The sequence below is a fragment of the Sporothrix brasiliensis genome, assembly GCF_000820605.1.
Source record: "Sporothrix brasiliensis 5110 chromosome Unknown Cont20, whole genome shotgun sequence".
Taxonomy (NCBI): Eukaryota; Fungi; Ascomycota; class Sordariomycetes; order Ophiostomatales; family Ophiostomataceae; genus Sporothrix; species Sporothrix brasiliensis.
In genome coordinates, this window is record NW_024467139.1 from 3,641,306 (window position 1) to 3,661,953 (window position 20,648).

A 20,648-nucleotide genomic window follows, 5' to 3' on the forward strand; every position below is an offset into this window, starting at 1 on the left:
CTGGAGCTAATCGCAGCCGGTTTTCATATTACTTTATTCCATTTCCGTTCCCCTCTTGCTCATATCACAGGTTAAGGCAGGCTGCGTGAGATATCTGAACATTCTAGTCATACAGAACAAGTATACACATAATGGGACTCCCACGACTACCGCTCAGGCTGGCGAACGCCCTATTTGCCACCCTAGTTCTGCAGCCTTCGCTCACATCGGCCGGACCCTCGATCGATGTGTCTATGATCGCAGCCTTCCCCTCGCCACCGTACCTGACGGAGCTCTTGTAGGTTCATGGTAGTCTATTTATTTAGAAACAAAATAACAAAAATTCAGGCCGCTTGCTTCACTGAATGTTCGCTAACTTTTCCTCATAGAGAAACTGCAGCACAAGAAAATGCAACCAGCTACTTCCCCATCCTGGATCGCATCGCCGACGGATACTTCGGCGGCGCTGCGACTGACCATGACCTATACGAGAAGTTTCTGGCTCTTCTCACGGAGGACGGCCACATTTCTGACGGCGAGGCACTGTCCACCTTTAAACTGGCGCTATCGCTGCGGTCTGCCGCGCCCCGTATCGAGGCACACTTCCAGTTCTACAACACTGCCGTCAAGGGATCCGTAGACGGCGACCATACTGGATGTGACCAGTGGATCCTGTACGATGGTGCTCAGCACTGTTCACCATCGCTGGACAAAGAGGACAGCAAGATCGCCAGCCATAAGACGCAAGTGCGGGAGCTTCCTTTTGACGTCAAGCAGGGCCACGGGCCCGATGCTATTCTCTACGCCGACATCACATCACCTGAGTTTGGCCCATTCCACAAGCTTCTCAGTGAAAAGTCTCGCGCCGGAGAGGTTACCTACCGTCTCAGACACGTGCGGGCTGCGGCAGAAACAACAGCAGACGAGCGCCTACCTGTGAACGGTTACGGCGTCGAGCTGGCTCTGAAGAGGACCGACTACATTGTCATCGACGACCGCGAGGCCGACGAAACCAATCCAGACGCGAAAAAAAAGCCTCCAGTGGCAGCCGAGGTCCTCCTGGATGGCGAGGCAGAGGTGACTGACCTCAAGGCGCTTTCCAAATCCGAGCTTGCTGAGTTGGGCCTCAAGACCGCCGACTACATCATTCACAGCGAGAACCCTTTCGACTCTCTCCTCAAGATCACGCAGGACTTCCCCAAGTACTCCAGCTCCATTGCCGCACACAACTTTTCAAAGGAGTTTGTCGAAGAACACCGCGGCAATCGCGCGGTCTTAGTGCCTGCTGGTGCTAACGTGCTCTGGATGAATGGTGTGCAGATGATTGAGCGCCAAATCCAACCCCTCGCCCTGGTGGACACCGTCCGTCGTGAGAGGACAATGATCAACGGCGTCCGCGAGTTGGGCCTGACGGGCAAGGAGATCGTGGATGTGATTGGCCACGAGGCAGTTGCTGCATCCAGAGCAGAAGCCGTGCCCCCGCGGTTTGACTATCGAGACGAGATCGAGGATGGTCGCGTCATCATCTGGCTGAACAACCTCGAGAAGGACTCCCGATACAGCGACTTTCCCAAAGGCTTGCGGCGGTTACTACAAGGCGGCATGCCTGGTCAATTGCCGCAGGTTGCCCGCGACATCTTCAACCAGGTCTACGCTGTGGACTTTTCCGACCTTGAAGACGTGCGCTTGGTCGTGGAACAGATACTTGAGTTTGTTCGTCGCCGTCTGCCCATCCGCTTTGGTCTGGTCCCGCTCGTTTCCACCCCAGCGTCAGTCAAGCAGGCCAAGGTGGTTTACCATATGCTTGAGACATATGGCCTGGGCTCTCTCTCGGCATACCTGACCCAGTCCCTCGCCGACAAGAAAGCTTCCTCGCCAGATGCAAAGGCTTTCAAAGTGGCCGTCAAGGACCGTGAGCTGCGTGAAGACGCGACAGCCTTGGCCTTTGCAGACATATTCAGACACGAGGAGTATGACAAGCAGATCGAGCTTGCACGCCATTGGGCGCATCGTCTCGGCGCGAACTCGGAGGTTCCACCCATTTTTGTTGACGGTGTTGTGATTCCTCGTGACGAAAACTGGGTCGCCACTATGAGCACCAAGATTAGCAGTCATCTACGCAGTGTGCAGGAAGCCGTCTACTTCGGAAAGGTCGAGGAGGATGCGTGGGTTGCGGGTTATTTCCTTGAGGGCGCGCTGACGCGGCGCAATGCCTACATCTTCCCCGAAAATGAGAAGAGCCTGCAAGTGGTCAATGTACACAAGCTACATACAGACCATGCCGATCTTTTTGAGGAGATTCCCGTCATTGAAGCAAGCGAAGAGTCGACCAAGGAGACGTGGGCCGTGCTCACTGCTGTCCTCGACCTGGACACCGAAGACGGCACCAAGCTTCTCTACTCGGCCCTACAGTTCCGCGTAAATAACCCAGGCATCCGTCTGGACATTGTCTATAACCCGGCGAAGACGGGCAGCAGCCACGACCTCAACTCGGTCCTGAAGAGCAACCTCGACAAGGCTACGGATACTGCGTCTTGGAAAGATCTCAAGACTCTATTGGCCACGGAAGAACCGGCAACGGCAGAGTACGTGGCCGCCCTCGAGCGCTTCCGCGAAACGGCCGCGGTCCACTCCGGCACCAATGTTCTGATCCTGAACGGCCGCGTGCTCGGTCCCATTGCGAATGCCGATGCCTTTGGTGAAGAAGACTTGCTTACGTTCCTCGAGTTCGAACAGGCCGAGCGCATTCTACCCGTCTACATGGCGGTGGAGGATCTGAACCTTACGGCCAAGGTTTCGTCGCCGCTGGCGGCCGCCAAGCTGACTTCGGTTACCGCTCTGTCCACGATCTCTGATCTTCCCGAAGGTATCTTCGAGTCCGCCCCTACGCTCCGTATCTCCTCGTTTAACCTTTGGAACACGACCCACACGTCATTCGAGGTCGGCGATGCCTCCACGGCCACGATCCACTTCAACGCGGTTCTGGACCCGGCCAGCGAAATCGGCCAACGGTGGGGTCCCATTCTCAAAGTGCTTTCCAGTCTCGAAGGCGTCTACATGCGCGTCTTCTTAAATCCCCGTGAATGGCTTGACGAGCTTCCCGTAAAGCGGTTTTATCGCTCTGTCCTTGAACCCGCGCCCTTGTTCGACGACGCGGGCAAAGTCAAGGGGCTCGGTGCAAAATTCAACGGTCTCCCATCTGAGGCCCTCCTGAATCTGGGTATGGAGGTTCCGCCCGCTTGGCTGGTCGCGCCCAAGGTATCGGTGCACGACCTCGACAACATCAAGCTGAGCTCCGTCAAGTCCGACGTGGAGGCAACCTATGAGTTAGAGCACATCCTGATCGAGGGCCACTCGCAAGAACGCAGTGGGCAGGCACCGCGTGGCGCCCAGCTGATTCTGGGCACCGAAAAGGATGAGCATTTTGCCGACACCATCATCATGGCCAACCTAGGCTACTTCCAGTTCAAGGCCAATCCGGGCTACTACAACATTAAGATCAAGGAGGGCCGCAGCTCGGACATCTACTCCATTGAGAGTGTCGGCTCCAAGGGCGTTGTCCCCACGCCGGGTGACGAGGGCACTGACGTCGCGCTCATGAACTTCCAGGGCACCACACTCTACCCGCGCTTGGTCCGCAAGCCCGGCATGGAGAAGGAAGAAATCCTTAACGAAGAGGGTGCACCGTCGGCCCAGGGCGGTGCCATGGAGTACGTGGCCAAGGGCCTCAAGTTCGCCGAGGGCATCCTAGGCAAGGGCAAGGACGGTGACAAGGCTGTGGCCGCTTCAGAGGCGCAGGCCGACATCAACATTTTCTCCGTCGCCAGCGGCCACCTCTACGAGCGCATGCTGAACATTATGATGGTCAGCGTAATGCGCCACACGAACCACACCGTCAAGTTCTGGTTCATCGAGCAGTTCTTATCGCCGTCTTTCAAGGACTTTATCCCGACGCTGGCCGAGGCCTATGGCTTCCAGTACGAAATGGTCACCTACAATTGGCCGCACTGGCTGCGCCAGCAAAAGGAGAAGCAGCGCGAGATCTGGGGCTACAAGATCCTCTTCTTGGACGTGCTCTTCCCGCTGTCGCTCGACAAGGTCATCTTTGTTGACGCCGACCAGATCGTGCGCACTGACATGTACGACCTCGTCCAGCTCGACCTGCAGGGCGCGCCCTACGGCTTCACGCCCATGTGTGACTCGCGCACCGAGATGGAGGGCTTTCGCTTCTGGAAACAGGGCTACTGGAACAACTACCTGCGAGGCCAGCCGTACCACATCTCGGCCCTTTATGTCGTCGACCTGCGGCGGTTCCGCGAACTGGCCGCCGGCGACCGCCTGCGCCAGACGTACCACACGCTCTCCGCGGACCCTCACAGCCTGGCCAACCTGGACCAGGACTTGCCCAATCACATGCAGTTCAACATTCCCATTTTCAGCCTGCCCCAGGACTGGCTGTGGTGCGAGACGTGGTGCAGCGACGAGGCGCTTAAGACGGCCAAGACTATTGACCTGTGCAACAACCCGCAGACCAAAGAGCCCAAGCTGGATCGTGCCCGTCGGCAGGTCCCTGAGTGGACCGTCTACGACGATGAGATTGCCGCGCTCGACAAGCGCCGTCGCCAGGGCGGATCGCCTGCTTCGGACACGGCACCACCTCCAGTTCGTGTGGGCGGTGATGGTGTGGCGAGCCAGCAAAAGCCACTCGGTGACGGTAGGGAGGAAGCGAAGGAAGAGCCCAAGGCGCATGATCGTGATGAGTTGTAAATGAATTTTAAGAAATCTGGCTTTCAGCGGAGAGAGTATATTTGATGTTTGTCTATAAATATAGCGCATAGCAATGTAAAGTCTTTGAAATGAAACACAGCAACCCATTCGAACAGCGCTTCGTACACCGTGACATAAAGGCAAATCCATGAATACGATGTCGTTATCGTCCCTTGAGTTCTCCTCTCTCCTCATCACACTCTAGTGTATATTCATGCTCTGGTCGCGCCTTGCTAACGACTTCCCATGGTGCATATGATAAAAAGGTCAAAGGATAACAAGAAACAACAAATTACAAGGTCAAACGCCCTCTAAGCTTATAGAAAGGTCGGGCAAGCGTCCGCAACACACCGACTCTAATGCGAAATATATTGGAAAACGGCAGAAACAACTTCGTCACCGCACTCTTGCCGAAGAAGAAGGTCTTGAATCTGGCTGAGACCCTCATTCACAAAGTGGTTCCACGTGCTCGTATCACCGTACAGCATGGCTGGTGCTTTGATGAATTGTTTGCCGTCTGGTCGGCACCGCTTACACTTCAGTGTGTCGTGGGTATCGCTTGTCGTCACACCGCCACCACGGAACTGGAAGAGTTCTTTGAGGCCGTCCAAACTGAAATGACGCTCTACATCTTCCGCCGAGTCGACAACACAGGTCGACAGAGACTGTTTGTGACTCTGGCGCTGGAAAATCTTCTCTTCGATTGAGCCGGTCGTGATGAAGCGGTACACAAAGCAGTCCTTTTTCTGGCCATCACGCCACACGCGTGCCAGCGCCTGTTGGTCGGCCGCGGGGTTCCAATCCGGGTCGAACAGAACCAGACGGTTGGCACCAATGAGATTGATACCACAACCACCAGCCTTGGACGACAACAGAAAGACAAACTCGTCGCTGTTGGGATCGTTGAACTTGTCCACCAGCTTCTTCCGCTTGTTGACGTTCATGGTGCCGTCAAGTCGCAGGTTTCCGTAGCCGCGATGACGGCACAGCTTCTCAAAAATGTCGAGGGTCGATGTGTAGTTGGAGATGAGCACAATCTTGTCGTTGGTATCGGCCCGGATCCGTGCAAGCATTCGATCGAGCACCTGCATTTTGCCACTGTACCAGGACCGGATCTCGCGGTCCCGACCACGGGCTTCTTTGGGTACGTAATCTTCGGGGAAGCAGCGCTCCGACCCGGGCAGGTCGGTAGAAAGGTCGAGAAGATCCGGGTGGTTGCAAAGCTTCTTGAGGATATTGATGGCCTTTAGTGGCTGACTGCCTTTACCGCGCAAGAGAGCCTGGATGTGTGGCGTCGTGATGAAATAGTTGTACAAGTCGAGCTGGAAGGGAGCAGCATTGCAGAACACAACATGCTCGTACTTGACTGGTAGGTATTTGGACAAAATATCGTTGGTGCGCCGGATGATAAAGCGGTTGACAATGGTGAGAAGCTCAGCTAAGCATTCGTCACCCTTCTTGCGGTCCTCCTCATCGGCATCTGCGTCACGGCCCCGTAGAATCGGGATCTCGTATCTCTTGCGGAATTCCAGTCGGTTGCCCAGCAAGTTAGGGTTGGCAAAACTGACCAGCGAGAAGTACTCAGACAGATCATTCTGAATAGGTGTGCCGGAGAGAATAATGCGCCGAGACACCTGTAGACTATCGAGGGCGTTGAATGTCCGGCTGTCGCCGTTTTTGAGGCGATGGCCCTCGTCGCATAGCATGAGTCCGATCTTCGTATTCTTGAGCTCGTCCGCGTACAGTCTCAGCGTCTCGTACGAGACAATGATGACTGGTCGCGTGACCGCACGTCCACTGGCAATAGCCCATTGGCGAAGCTGGCGTGTGAGCTCTTCCTTCGAAGCCTTGCCGTCGATTGTGAAGGGGTTAACGGTGCCTTTACCAAGCCATTTGTCGAGTTCGTCAGCCCAGCTGCGGACCATGCTGGACGGGCACGCGACAATTGCCTTTTGGATCGTCGCCTTGCCGGCCTGAGGAGATTGCTTTAACAGTGTCCAGAGAAGCGTGATGCACTGCAGCGTCTTTCCCAGGCCCATTTCGTCGGCCATGATGCAGCCGTTGGCCTTTTCGTCTATCATGCCAGTGACACACTTATACATGAACTTGACGCCCTCGATCTGGTGAGGGCGCAAAATTTTGGCCAGCTTGGGGTCAATCACAACTGGAACACGGGGGTTCTCCTCCTGCACCTGTTTCTTGATGCCCAGGATTTCAGCCAGGCTCTTGTGTACAAGAGGAACCTCAACCTTTGGGGCCTCCGCCTTTGCCTTCTCGGCCTCAATCTCTTCGGGTGTCTTTTCCTTTGGTTTGTCGTCGATGGTGGGGTCGTAGAGAACAATGGCAAACTCGCCGGCAGGATCATGGAGCGGTTTAGCCACAAAGGCACGGCCTTGGCGCATGCCCAAGGCAGGGGCCGGACGGCTAGGGTTGTACGCCGCGGTGGACTTGTCGATTAGAGGAACAACAAAGACCTTTCTAAATGCCTGCTCTTTGTCCAACACTCGAAAAACGGGGAACTTGTTGGCCTCTCTTGTCGCCAGAGCAAGCCGGTCCGCATTTGTATAGGGTTTGTCACCATCGTCGCCGCCGTCCGCACCCTTGTAATCAACCCGCTTACGCTTTCTCGCAGGTCGGTCGGTAGCCGGGCTTGCGACAGAAGCTCCTGGGCAACGGAAGGGCTTGCTGAGTGTATCGAAAGCCTTAGGAGGAGGGAAGCGGCCTCGAGGAATATTCTCTTTATTGTTGTGCCTGCCAACAGCAGTGGGCTTCCCTTGCGGAATAGACACCACAGTTGCCCTGTTGAGGTCCATATTGTTAGTATGTGCTATCAATCGTGATTGCGGCACCTGATAACGGCAGTCGGGCAGACTTACATGGTGGAGTCGGTGATGTGTTGTGTTTATGAGAGAGATTCAAAGACTTTTGACCGTTCTCCTGAATTTTGCCTTGTTTCACTACCGGATGTGTCGCGATACTGTGGTGCAACGTAAGGAGCGAGTCAAAAGAACGCGTCTCTCTGGTCGTCCGCAAACTCGGAAAGCACGCGTAGTCAGGTGATACAATTTTACCTGGGCAGGGTTATGAGGAGGGGAATGCGTAGTTACACGCTAGCTTAGTTTGGAAAGATGTAAACACACGACGACGCGCCGCAAAGTGGGTCTTGACTTCAACAAAGTCATCCACACCTGTTTTTGCTTGGACATAGCCATTCGATGGAACCAATTCGTCGACAGCCGTTCAGTAATTATCCCTTCAGTACTTAGACTTCACGAGCGTTGCGTCTCTGGGTGTTTGTTTGGCTCCTACATCCTAATATATGACACCTCACATACATCTGCCACGACCACGCGAATCGCAAACTTTGGTGCTCATATTTTGACGACATAAACCAACACCGTCTTCCCATCCACAATCGCACCTTCTAAGTCCCGCCCGACGACATCGACACACACACTACCCCCTCGCGGCAGAGCCGTTCTCTGCTCCAGCCGATCCCAAGATGGTAGGCCTCGGCGGCAGCCTCGATACGCCGCGAACAAATGCTGGCGACGCGACTTACCTCGAACGACCGCCGGATTTTGACGTCTCGCAAGAGATGTCCTTTCAATCACCGGCCAAAGATGGCAATATCTTTGACCAGATGCGCAATGGCGGCAAGCCAAATCTTCGGACACCTCGCGGTGGCAGCGGAGCGCGCGCCCCTTTCAGCAATCGGCAAAACCTCCCCGAAGGAATTGGGGGTGTCGAGTTTACGCCCCTCCTCAAATCGGCAACGCGAAACAGCGCGCGGCGCGGATACCGGGGCAAGGAAAATGGTGCGGCCGGCGCTGTGCCGTTCTCGCTCGGCAAAATTGATGAAGACGACACCACAATTCCAGTACCCGGCGCCATGGACCTGAGCAGCTTCGGCGTCTCGCGCAATATGTCCTATGTCGAGAGCACACCGCTACCACACATTGACAGTAGCAGCATCGCGTCTACACCCATTGCCATACGGCCACGCGGCGACAACAAGGACAATGGGGGCCCACTCCAAGATGGGAACCAGCTTTCTCTTCGAGAACAGGAGAACGTCATCGATAGAATCGAAAAGGAGAATTTCGGGCTCAAACTGAAGATCCACTTCCTCGAGGAGGCTCTTCGCAAAGCTGGGCCAGGATTCAGCGACGCGGCCCTTAAGGAGAATACCGAGCTCAAGGTCGACAAAGTCACGCTTCAGCGCGAACTACAGCGTTGCAAGAAGCTACTCATCTCAGCTGAACAGAATCTCGAAACCTATCGGCAGGAAATGCTCAGCATGCAGGAGAAAATAGAGGTGCGGCAAGCCGATGAGGTCCTCCACGCCGAGCTGGAGCGTCTGCGTGACGAGCTGGCGGCCAAAGATGCAGACATCGAAGAGCTGCAACGCAAAGTCGACGAGCAAAGCGAAAAGGCACGTGAGGAGATCGAGGACCTTGAGGCGGACCTGCGCGAGAAGGACCGCATTATCTCACAAAAAGAAGAGGAGCTCGAAGACTTCCAGGTCTCCATGGAAGCCCGCATGGAAGAGAACCGTGAACGGATAGCCGAGCTGGAGGAGAAGGCCAACTCCAGCGACAAGCTGGACGAGGCCAAGGAGACCATCGACGATCTAGAGGCAGACATCCGGCGCCTTGAGCAGCAAGTTGACGACATGAAGGACAAACTCGACGAAGCGGTAACGGAGAGGAAGCGGGCCGAGGAGGACCTCGAGGAGCTGCAGGAGGAAATGGCCAACAAGTCGGTCCACACCAAGGGCCTGTCTCGGCAAGTCGAAGAGAAAGTCGCACGCCTTCAGGGAGAGGTCGAAAAATCCCAGCGCGAGCTCTCGCAGCTCGAGGAGAAGCACGAGGAGCAGCAAAGGGAGGCCGAAGACCTGAAACTGAAGCTCAAGGAAGCGCGGGTAGCACGCGACACAGCTGAGCGGGAGGCATTGGCCGCAACATCCCAGTTAAAGGAAGCTCACGCTGACCTCAACATGGCGCGCGACCAGAAGACACTTCTGCAGACCCGCCACGACACTCTGGCAAACGAATCTGCAATCCTGCAGCGCGACGTGTCCCGGCTGCAGAAGGCGGTGGCCCAGTTGGAGGGTGATCTTGAACTGGAGCGCCAACACAGCTCGGAAGTGGAGCAGGACTTGGGTGTTCAGTTCAAGGCCGAAATGGAGCGCTTAAACAAACACATCATCGACCTTCAAACGGAAATTAGCGAAAAGGAGCATCTCTACGATATTGACAGCGAGAAATGGGACACGGATCGCGAGCATTTAGAGTCCGAGCGAAACCGACTGCAACAGACGATCAACCGGCTTCGGGAAACTGAAGGCGCTCTGTCCGGCAAAGAGGCACAGCTGCAGGAGCTGATTGACAGCGAACGTATGCGTCATGAATCTGAGGAAAACATTCTGCGACACCAGCTAGAGAACTTGCAAACCCAGCTCGATACACGGCAGGGAACATTGGACGGCCTCCGCAAGGAACTTGCTTCTGTACGTGACGAGCTTCGCTCCTCACAACTTACTGGCCAAGCCTCAAAGAACAAGTGCGAGCGGCTCGAGGATGAGGTCGAAGCCTTACAACTCTCCCGCAAGCACGAGGCTGAGCAAGCGCGCCATGAGAAGGATGTTGCTGAGGAGGAGCGCGATAGTCTCCGGAAGCAGCTGGCGGTATTGCGAACAAGCGGTGCCAGTGCGTCATCCGCGACAAACGCCGTAACAGCACTTCAAGAATCAGCGGCGAGCACTGCGCAGCAGCATAGAGAACAGATCGACCGTATGCGGGCACAAATCACGGAATCAGCAACGAACGTGGCGAGGATCACCAAGGAGAAGCAAGGTCTGCAGGACCAACTCGCCAACATCAACATAGAACTCCACTCGCTCCGCGCATCACTTTCCGAGACGAAGGCGGAACGAGATGAGATCCAGGAGCAACTGCGTCGCTCCCAACAACACGACGGAGACACGTTCCGCGTCGACCAAGAACGTATCGATCTCCGGACTACCAAGATGAAACTTGACAGCGAGGTCCGGCGACTACGGGAGGAAAACAAGTCTCTAGCTGAGCAGTGCCAGTCTTTGGAGACTACGCTGGAAGAAGAGCTCGAGAAGGCGGCCAACGAGGAGGAGCGGCTTGGCCAGGAGGTGCGCCACCTTCAAAGCTTGCGCCTGCGGAGCTCTACTACGGAGAGTCAAGAGCTCCAGGCCGCACGGCGAACGATCCGCGATCTTGAAAGGCGAATTGAGGACTATGAAGTTGCAGCGGCCACTGCGGCAGTGCTGCCACCATCAGCGAACGCAGCCGACGTCGACGACACCAACACCGGCGAACTGTCCCTGATGCGCCGCGACCTATCGGCCGCTCGTGCCAAGGAACGCGAGTATCTGCAGCGCGAGGCCACACACAAGGAAGCGGTCAAATCACTGCGGCGCCAGATTGCAGACCTCGAACGGGCAGCACATGAAGCCGATTTGAAGCGCTTGATGGTCTCCTCGGAATCCACGGAAGATGTCGGGTCCATTATGTCCCCGTCGTCATCTGCGGCACGGAAAGCCGAAATTGTGCAGCTGCGTGAACAGATGCTAGCAGCGCACCAGTCTGTGGCGGATATGAAACAAACCCTCCGCGAATCGGAGCGGCACGCAGAGTCATCAGCGGCAACTGCCAAGGAACTTGAATTGCGGATCAGTGAAGTGGAGGAGGAGCGTGTCATCTTGGAGCAGGCACTTGACGAGGCTCAGGAAGCCATGGCCGAGGCTGCATCGGCGCACGAAATGGCGCTCCGGCGGGTTCAGGCGAAGCTCGAGCGGTACCGGCACGAACGCGACGAACTTGCGCTGGCTTTGGAAGATGCCCAACATAACAAGGCCGGGTCAGACTCCGAGTCTGTGTCAAGCGAAATGAGCCGTGAGGAACGCAGCAACCTTCATGCCATGCTACGCAAGACTCAGGTTGAAGCTGAGGCTCTCGAACACGATTTGCGGGATCACCGGACTGCCTTGGACGAGGCTGTGCGTTCGGAGGAGGCACTTCGCGCCAAGCTCGAACGTGTACGTGGTGAGCGGGCAGCTTTCCGCGCAGATGTTGAGCGCCTGCAGCGCGAAGTTAATGATCTCCAGGAGACAGCCAGCAAGACCAGGGCCGCGATGCACTACGGCACAAACAGCGACGCGCCAACCAATACCCGCGAGCTTGTCCTTGCCGCCGCCTCGGCCGGCCAGCACAATGGCAATGCCGACACCGATGCATTGGTGCGCGCGTCGGAGGAGCAGAGCAACCGCCATCGGAAGGAGTTGCGTGGCCTTGGTATGCAAATCGACTGGATGCAGGCCCGGTGGGAGCGTGAGGCGCGACTTCGGTGTGGCGCCGTCTTGGGCAAGCAGCTCGTGTCGCAGGATCTGGAGATGCGAATTAAGTGGTATGTCATTTTTTGCTTCACCTCTTCGTTTCTTATATGATGTTTAGCTTGTAATCGCCTGCTAACCATCCCACAGCAACAAGGCAGATCTACAAATGCTGCAGGGCATCCTGCAACAGCTGGGTGTCAAGCAGCCTGTTCTCCAATCGGCGAGCATCGACCTAGCGGCGGGCAGCAAGGGCCTCGTTACCAAGTCAGCTCGCAAGACGCTGCGTCGTGTGGTCCTGGCCGTGCAGTTTATGGTGCGTACACAGCGGGCGGCCGGCGCATGGTCGCAGCACGAGGCAACGCGGCAGCGACTGGCCACGGCAGCTGAGGGTGTCCGCAAAGCCGAACGGATGCAGCAGATGCGGGCAGCATGGCGCGTGCAGCTTGCGACCGCGGCATCGTCTGGGACGAGGCAGTAATCGGGACATGGGTAGCAGGGCGTGGTGGAAGGAAGGAGGGTCAAAAGCATGAGCATTTCTCTGTGGTTTATGATATATGGCATGGGAGCGTCTTGGTGGAGTTTTTGGATGCTGCTTCGTTTTGGGCTTTTAGTTTGAAGTTGGTCTTTTTGTTTTGGCTTGCATTTCGCATATTTTTCTTTTTTTCTGGGCTTGTTTTGGATTCGCATTGGGAGGTCGTTTCTATTTTCCAATTTTGATTCTCCTTCTGAGTCCACACGGCTTTTGGTTTGCATCAACATCCTACTCATTCTCGCATGTCCAGTTGGTGATTCGTACGCTGCTCTCCAAAAGCAGACTTTTGATCATAATCATTCGGTGTTTATATGTGCCAGTGAAGCCTTTTGGCTTTTCCTTTAAGACTATGAATATGAATAACGAAATAATGAGACAAATAAAATAAACAGCTCAATAGAAGAATGAATATTAATGCCGAAATTCAGAAGAAAAAAAAAAGAAAAGAAAAAGAAAAGAAAAAAAAAACAGACAGAATCCAGATGATAACAACCTCCCACCAAGTAAGACGCATTTCGCCAGATAACCCACCGGCAAATTGACGGTAACAAACTACCAGGGCCCGGGTAGCAGCCAATTCCAGCCCGTCATAGGGATCCCATGATGTTTAACTTCAAATAAAGAGGCAACTCTAGCTTCAAGACAGCCCGCTTCATAGTTCAACCTCCGGTGCCCTCTTCAGCCCTATGCAGAGGGACGCGTCCTAACCCTACGAGGCTCAAGTGCGTTTCGATAAGATAGTTCGTGTTCCTTGACCCTTGGGTGGAGTACGAAGTATTACAGACCACCATTTCGTGACTTGACCAAATGGCTATGCCGTTTCGGGACACGACTCGTGCAAGCCAGCGACTGGCTTACCGCCGACCCCTGCACTGACGGCACCGATGATGCCTGAATGACGACGCGGCGAGACAGTTTAAGATGAACACGTCAACGGGGAGCACATACAGCGCGCGAAGAAGGGTGGTCGCGCCGTCACGACCCTCGTCTCCCTATCAAATTTGCCCAACCATGCAAGCTGAAAGGAAACGACGATCTGCGACGAGCTGGCATGGTAAAATGACCACGAAGGAATCCCTATCAGCCGCAGCTACATTTGTCTTGCTCGTTCTTTGAATAGACCTGGACAGGCTTTTGGGAGGAGGCCGCTCGAATTGATGGATGCCGTGATGAGCTTTGTTACAGTTTTGCTTGTTACTGTTCTGATTCTGTGCCGAGCCCCGTTCCACAAGATCGGGGAGGCCAACTTTGATGGTGATGGGACCTGCGCGATTTGACGGCATAAAGACATCACCGCCAAGACAAGGTGCTTGATGGGTATTTCCCGTATGTGTTCTGTATGGGCAGGTGGTGAATGACAGGTATGCTAGTGTGCACCGAAGAGCTGAAAACCCGCCGGCATTCCCCAGAAAAGGAGGCTTAGACACTTTGGGAACAGCATCCGGCATTAGCTCGGGTAGACTAATGCCCACAAAGACATCAACTGAGTCGTACTGCACGACGTTGCGACAACGCACTCCGCAGTTGCATTTTATAAAAAGGGGTAACCCGGCGTCGCCATGGCCGGAACTCTGCCGGTATGATGCCGTGTCTGTAAAAAGAACGAGGATGGGGAGAGTACAAGGCTGGCCACGCAGCCATCTGGAAACCGAATGTAAGACTTACCATGACCGCGAAAGAATAGTGCGACTCACGAGCAGGGTGGGCAGACTGAGGCCCGCGACATCACAGAGAATACAAGCAAGGCGGAGCAAGGGGACGGGGGTTGAGGGAAATCCCGATGCCGTGGTTCGATAAAGTAGGAGGGAGTGTCCCGGTGGATTGGTTCATGGGATGCTGGCCAGTCTGGCGCATCGAAAGGCTTGTTAGCTGTGGTTTCCTATTTCTCGCCCATCGGACTGCACAGTGCATGCCGTACGTGCTAGTAAGTCCCTCCGTCTCTGTGGCAGCCCTGGTATTTCCATCAGGATGACGGAGTGCACAAGTGAAGGTCGAGGCTGGGTTCGATTGTCGTGGCTTCAATTGGTGTCCCAACGTGGTGATGGACCGTGTAATTACCGTGTTGGTCAGTGGATGTTTTCCTGTGACTCGTAGTTATCTGATGTTTCGGGGCATGTATTCCTTGCGTCGTCCGTACCTGTGTAGCATGCAAGGCCCTGTGTTTCCTAACGCAACAGTAGACTGCTTCGAAGGTGCGGAGTACAATAACAACCAAAGCACACACGAATTTTGCCATACAGTACGTTTTTGTGTTCGTCGAGGCCCCGGGATATCCTGCCCTGTTGCGTCCAGTGTGAGCTGAGCAAGGACATCCCTGCCGTCCCAACACGGCATCGCAATGAAATCTCATGTTTTGGCAGGTCGACAGCCTCTTGATGGCATGTCTCTCTTCACATATTCTGGATTGCTCGGTCTCAATGCGCTTGGTGCCGACAGCGTGTTGAACCAACACGGTCTAGCCTCATGTGCGGGCCCGCCATCGTATACAACATCATTGGACAAATCATTGGACAATGGCCAGATGGACAGGGGTTCTCAGCTGGTCGCCTTCCCCGGCTTCAACCAAAAACGTGCGAGAGGCTCCAGTCGACAAACTGAAAACCTCTCCGACGCACTGTTGACACTGTGCGTGTTTGCAGCATTTCGAAGTCTCCGAATCGCAACGAACAAAAATCACTGCTGGGACCCCTGACCGTCACCAGCGAGCCCAAGTTACATCGATGTATCTTTACTGCTTTCGCCGCGAGGCAGGTCGTCCGCGAATTGGCTATGATGCGGTCGGTGGGTGTCGTCTGTATTTCGTGCGCACGGGAGGTCCCTTACCCATGCACGCGGAAAAGCCTTCGAGTCGGACGTACCCGTTTCCTGTTGCGCGAACATGGGCGCACAGCCCTGGCCAGCGTGCATGGGCAGGGAGCGGCAGTGTGAGGCTGTATTAATACTCCGTACAAGCCACCGGGACACAGCTGGCCACCGTTGCTGGGCCTATCCAGGTTTCTGTGCAGGCTTCGTGAGTGCGTTGGCATACTCATTGCTCCCTTGGGCCGCCGGCCTATCACTCTCTAGTCGCTCTGTCTGGAGAGGACCACCACGCCCACTTGCCGACCTGCCGGGATGTGTTGATTACTTACGGGGCCATGATATTTCTGTCTGTAATTTTGGCACGTTCGGCTGGCTGCTGGCCGCCCTCTGCAAACCGCGATCTGCTAGGGTGGGAAATTGCGCTGTCTAGAATTTTGCGTGTTGCTGCTGTGAACAACGACTGGAGCTTTCTGTTGATCAGCCGTGGCAATATTGCGACGTGGGAGCGCAAAAGTTTTTGTCGCCATGTTCAGCCTCGGCGGCAAGGGAATAAACGAAAATAAGGGGGGGGGGGGGGCACGAATCTGCCAGGCAAGTGAGAAGCGACCAAATTATCAGCGTTGGATGGTAAGGCAGGGGCCATCGCACCTGCAGCTTATCGCAGTAAATATCGAAATATCGAAATATCGAAATGCAGTACACGTAACGCAGTCAGTTCGGTCGCTGGAAGGCGCGACTGTGTCGCACATGTAACCCTGTATGTCATACTGTCCGTATTTTTGGTGTTGCAACCACCTGTATCCGACCCCATCTTGCTAGACGTACGAAGTAATTACAGAATATGTAGACCAGACAAGGCGGAGCCGTGCTTTGTGCATCGCACTCAACCATATGCCCTGTTGGAATCTGCTCCATCTGCTCCATCTGCTCCATCTGCCCCATATGTTAGCGCTGCTATGCGAAGGTCGGTCTTTCCCATTCAAGACTGCCTGACTTACGGAGCAAGCGCGAAGCAAAGCCCCCCCCTCCAGCTGGCCGTGCCCACCCAAAGGAAACTCCGAGCCTGCTAAGAAAGGAAAGGGCGTTGCATGGCGAAAAGGCTGGCGCAAGACCACGTCTGTTTGCTCCTGCTGGGTCCCTCCTGTCCCAGCAAGAACTCAAGGAATGGGAATGGAGGAGGAACGAACCTACAAAAGGACTCTCGCGCCAGCCATCCTTGTTAGCAACGCCGACACAAAGGAGGCCGCAACCCGCTACGGCGAACCGTCCCTCTAAGTTACCTCCAATTTGCCACTGTCCAATTGCGTCGCCTGGTGCCGCCGCCCGAGGAACTCGCTAGCGGCCAGCAGTGGTTGGTGTTTCCTTCTTTGTTTTTCTTGAACACGCCCTTCCGCGCCGGTTTCCTTTCTTTTCCGACCCCTTTCGTTAGCCAGGTTCTCCTCCTGCCTTATGGTCCGCACTGCTCTGATTCTGCCATATTTTCCCGGCCTCTTTTGCATCGTCACAGCTTTTTGTCAGAGCTCCTGCCTTCCGTGCTCCAACCTTCCTTCGTTGCTTCCTTTCTGGCGTCCGTCGTCTCTGTCCGATCTTGCCTGGCCTTCCTGGCATCCAATCAAAGCTACCCCTCTCGGTCCTCCCCCCACCACCTCGTCTGCTCTTTTTCTCCTCCTCTCGTCACGCTGCTCACGTCCATTGGGCATCTTTCTTCCACCCTTTTCTCGCCCTCACACGAGCCTATCCTTCGCCGCCTTTGCCAAGCAACTCGAGCGCCCACGGCTATATCCCCGCCTCTCCGCCACTTGCCAGTTTGAGCGCCCGTCTTACCCGCCTTAATATTTCTGTCGTCGCCGCAAAGTTTCGATTTATACCCGATCATCACGCTGGGCTCTCCCTCGTCCCCGACCACTCCCGGACCCTCTTTCGGGCATCGCCCAATCTCCCGATCGTTGCTGTAAGTGCTCGTCGTTCGTAGATCTGTTCATGGAGCTTCACACACCGCACCAGTCCTGTTGCTACCCCACTCCATTTCCATGCGACGCTCTGCGCGTCCCACCGCGACCTTAAGTTGAGCTTAAGTTGAGCTTCTGGTCCGAGTACCATGTCTGTCGGTCACCCTCACGGCTCCCCATACAACCTGTTTCCTCCGTCACATTCCCTATTTCTTCTTCGGCGCGGTCATTGCTTGTTTCTCCCACGTCGTGGTCCTAAGACTCAAGCCGAGACCTCTCAACCTCTGATCGCAATTGTTTCTGTTTGTCACCTTTCTTTGCCTTACACCTTTGCCTTCAGCCTTCGCACATCGGACGTGCCTTCTCAGCTGGTGGCGCCCATGTCCGTTCCCGTCATTTTTTTTTTTTTACTTCAGCCCAAGGCTCTCACTGCACTGACCCCCAGAGAGTCTATTCTTAAAGTCTGGACCTAAATGAGCTCCATTACTATTCCTCCGCCCAGTATCCCATCCATCACCTCTTCAAACAGGAAACCCTACTGCCTTTTTATGCCATTCATCTGTTGTCTTTCTTCGCTACGAATGCATGCTAACCCTCAGTGCCAAAGCTGCCAGCGCTTTCCTACCGAATAATCCATACTCGGCCTGATTTGTGCTGCTGGCCTCTTCATAACAATCCTTTGTCGAGCCACCGAAGTCGTTACTACCCACCTTCGAAAGAGCCTCGGCGCCTCCCGACGAACCTCGACGGATTCTAGTTGTTCGCCTGCTTTTGTCTCGTCATTACGACCCAGACATTCGAAGCGTGCCGCTTCATTGCGCGCATTTCCGGCCTATTTGCAACAACGTGACGGCTACTAGACAGCACAGACATGTCTGGATACCCAGGACAAAATTACGGCCCTTACGGCGCTCCGCCGCCTGGCGCATTCCCTCCCCAAGGCTACTACCCGTGAGTAACTTCTGCCTTCTAACTTTCGACGCACGAACTTGTTCAACCTGCCGGGAGCCCGCCTTGTGCCTTTTTATTGTGCTTTCGTGTGTACCCTTCCCGTGTTTTGGGCAACTGCATGCTAATTCCGTCTTGGCAGTCCTCCTCAACAGTTCAACGGATATATGCCACCAGGTCCTGACGGCCCGGCTTATGGGTACCATCAGCCGCCCCCGCAACCATATGGTTACAACCAGGTACGCCGCGTCACATTTCACCCAAGTGTTGTCATCTCGCATACTTTGCGTAGGGCCTGTAGAATTAACAGCATCTTCCCAGCAACCGCCACAACAGCAATTTGGCGGTGTCCCTTTCAACGGCGGCCAACAGCAGTTTGGCGGTCCCCGGCAGTGTAAGTAATGACGTGCACTGAGCCCGCTCACCTCTTTATCTTCCGACATATCTAACTTAGCTAGCGAGCGCTGCCTACGTCGACCCGAACATTCACAAGCCTCCACAGACGCCTCAGCAATTCGGTAACGGTGCTCCAACCGGCTACAACTTTCAATACTCACAATGTACTGGACGGAGGAAAGCCCTTTTGATAGGCATCAACTACTTCGGCCAGCGGGGACAACTTCGGGGCTGTATCAACGACGTCCGGAACATGTCGTCCTACTTGGTGGAGAACTTTGGCTACAGGCGGGAGGATATGGTCATTCTCACAGACGACCAGCAAAACCCTATGAGCCAACCTACCAAAGAGAACATCCTGCGCGCGATGCACTGGTTGGTCAAGGACGCCCGGCCAAACGACTCGCTTTTCTTCCACTACTCAGGTCACGGGGGTCAGACGCGAGATCTTGACGGCGATGAAGACGACGGATACGACGAAGTCATTTACCCAGTCGATTTCCGGACCCACAGCCACATCACTGACGACGAAATGCACCGCATTATGGTCCGACCACTACAAGCTGGCGTTCGCCTAACCGCCATTTTCGATTCATGCCACTCGGGAACGGCCCTCGACTTGCCGTACATTTACTCTACGCAGGGCATCCTGAAGGAACCTAACTTGGCCAAGGAAGCCGGCCAGGGCCTGCTCAACGTCATCTCGTCCTACAGCCAGGGTGATCTTGGTGGAGTTGCCCATAATATCATGGGCTTCTTCAAGAAAGCAACCGGTGGTGATGAGGCACATGCTCGTACTCTTGCTACTAAGACGTCGCCGGCCGACGTCATAATGCTTTCAGGTAGCAAGGACGATCAAACTTCGTACGTACCCTCCCATGTTGGCATCACTTTTTTTTGTGGTTTCTTGTTTTTGCGGGGTTTCAATTTGTTCAGTTTTGGCTGGTCCAAATGCCCCACCATTTAGTATTTCCACGTCGGATAGGCCTCGCATCGTCATGTCGAGGTTTTCCAGGTGTGGTTGTGTGTATTTTCAGCCTCAATGTTCTTACTATTGTGGGCGCCCCAGGATGGGTATAGCGTTCTTCGGAGACGATGACTGTGGTACTAGGGGCTGCGGGTTGCGTTTGATGGATATAAACAGCTGCTAACATCTTTTCTTTTTCTAACAGTGCCGACGCTACGATTGCATCACAAGCCACCGGCGCCATGTCATGGGCGTTCATCTCCTCTCTCAGGAAGAACCCCCAGCAAAGCTACGTTCAGCTGTTGAACAGCATCCGTGACGAGCTATCCACTCGTTACACTCAGAAGCCACAGCTGTCGAGTTCGCACCCTCTCGGTAAGGCCTCTTTTTTGCAAGCATGTATTTTTATTTATTTATGTTACTGCCTTCCACCACGCCGAATCGTTCCTTAAACGACCATATACTAACTGAGACGCAGATACAAACCTATTATTTGTCATGTAAATGAGACTTTATATGACAGACCGGGTCTCTTTCAGTAAACCACTAGTGTGGCCACTGGGCAAATTACAACATTCTTTCCTTTCGCCCTTGCGTTTGGTGTTCGACTTTGCTCGCTACCTTTGCAGAAAGACAATTCTTACCGAATGTCAAGCTGTCTTTTCCGTTATCGTCCATTGCGCTTTCTATTCTTACTCACCACTTTTTTTATAAAAAAACATTTTACATTTCTGATTTGTATATGGGTTAATTTTGGGGGGTTATTTAAGGACAAAAGAGAGATGGACCGGTCTATTTCTTATAGCCAACATTTTGCACAATTGTTGTTATATCTCTGGTTTGTTCCCTCTTGCTTATATTATAAACTTACTACTTCTTTTTTTCATCTGATATTACAAGTGACCATTTAGAATGCGCAAGGACTTTGTGTCGTTTTCC

General features: G+C 54.4%; 4 protein-coding genes across 4 annotated transcripts; 3 read left to right on the forward strand and 1 right to left on the reverse strand.

Annotated features, from left to right (window-relative positions):
* Positions 1 to 131: 131 nt before the first annotated feature.
* SPBR_06358 (UDP-glucose:glycoprotein glucosyltransferase) lies at positions 132 to 4,746 on the forward strand (the record flags this gene model as incomplete). The annotated part of the gene is made up of 2 exons (XM_040764615.1): positions 132 to 277; positions 369 to 4,746. The coding sequence occupies 2 exons, from the start codon at positions 132 to 134 to the stop codon at positions 4,744 to 4,746; spliced, it is 4,524 nt and encodes a 1,507-aa protein (XP_040616968.1).
* Positions 4,747 to 5,102: 356 nt separating this feature from the next.
* SPBR_06674 (DNA repair and recombination protein RAD54 and RAD54-like protein) lies at positions 5,103 to 7,559 on the reverse strand (the record flags this gene model as incomplete). The annotated part of the gene is made up of 1 exon (XM_040764930.1): positions 5,103 to 7,559. One exon carries the CDS (start codon positions 7,557 to 7,559, stop codon positions 5,103 to 5,105), a length of 2,457 nt encoding a protein of 818 aa, XP_040616969.1.
* Positions 7,560 to 8,248: 689 nt separating this feature from the next.
* On the forward strand, positions 8,249 to 12,593 carry SPBR_06376 (spindle-pole body protein; the record flags this gene model as incomplete). Its single annotated transcript, XM_040764633.1, has 2 exons — positions 8,249 to 12,186; positions 12,263 to 12,593. 2 exons carry the CDS (start codon positions 8,249 to 8,251, stop codon positions 12,591 to 12,593), a joined length of 4,269 nt encoding a protein of 1,422 aa, XP_040616970.1.
* Positions 12,594 to 18,269: 5,676 nt separating this feature from the next.
* Positions 18,270 to 19,709, forward strand: SPBR_07222 (uncharacterized protein; the record flags this gene model as incomplete). The annotated part of the gene is made up of 5 exons (XM_040765476.1): positions 18,270 to 18,349; positions 18,489 to 18,585; positions 18,668 to 18,740; positions 18,805 to 19,606; positions 19,679 to 19,709. 5 exons carry the CDS (start codon positions 18,270 to 18,272, stop codon positions 19,707 to 19,709), a joined length of 1,083 nt encoding a protein of 360 aa, XP_040616971.1.
* Between the last annotated feature and the right edge of the window lie 939 nt (positions 19,710 to 20,648).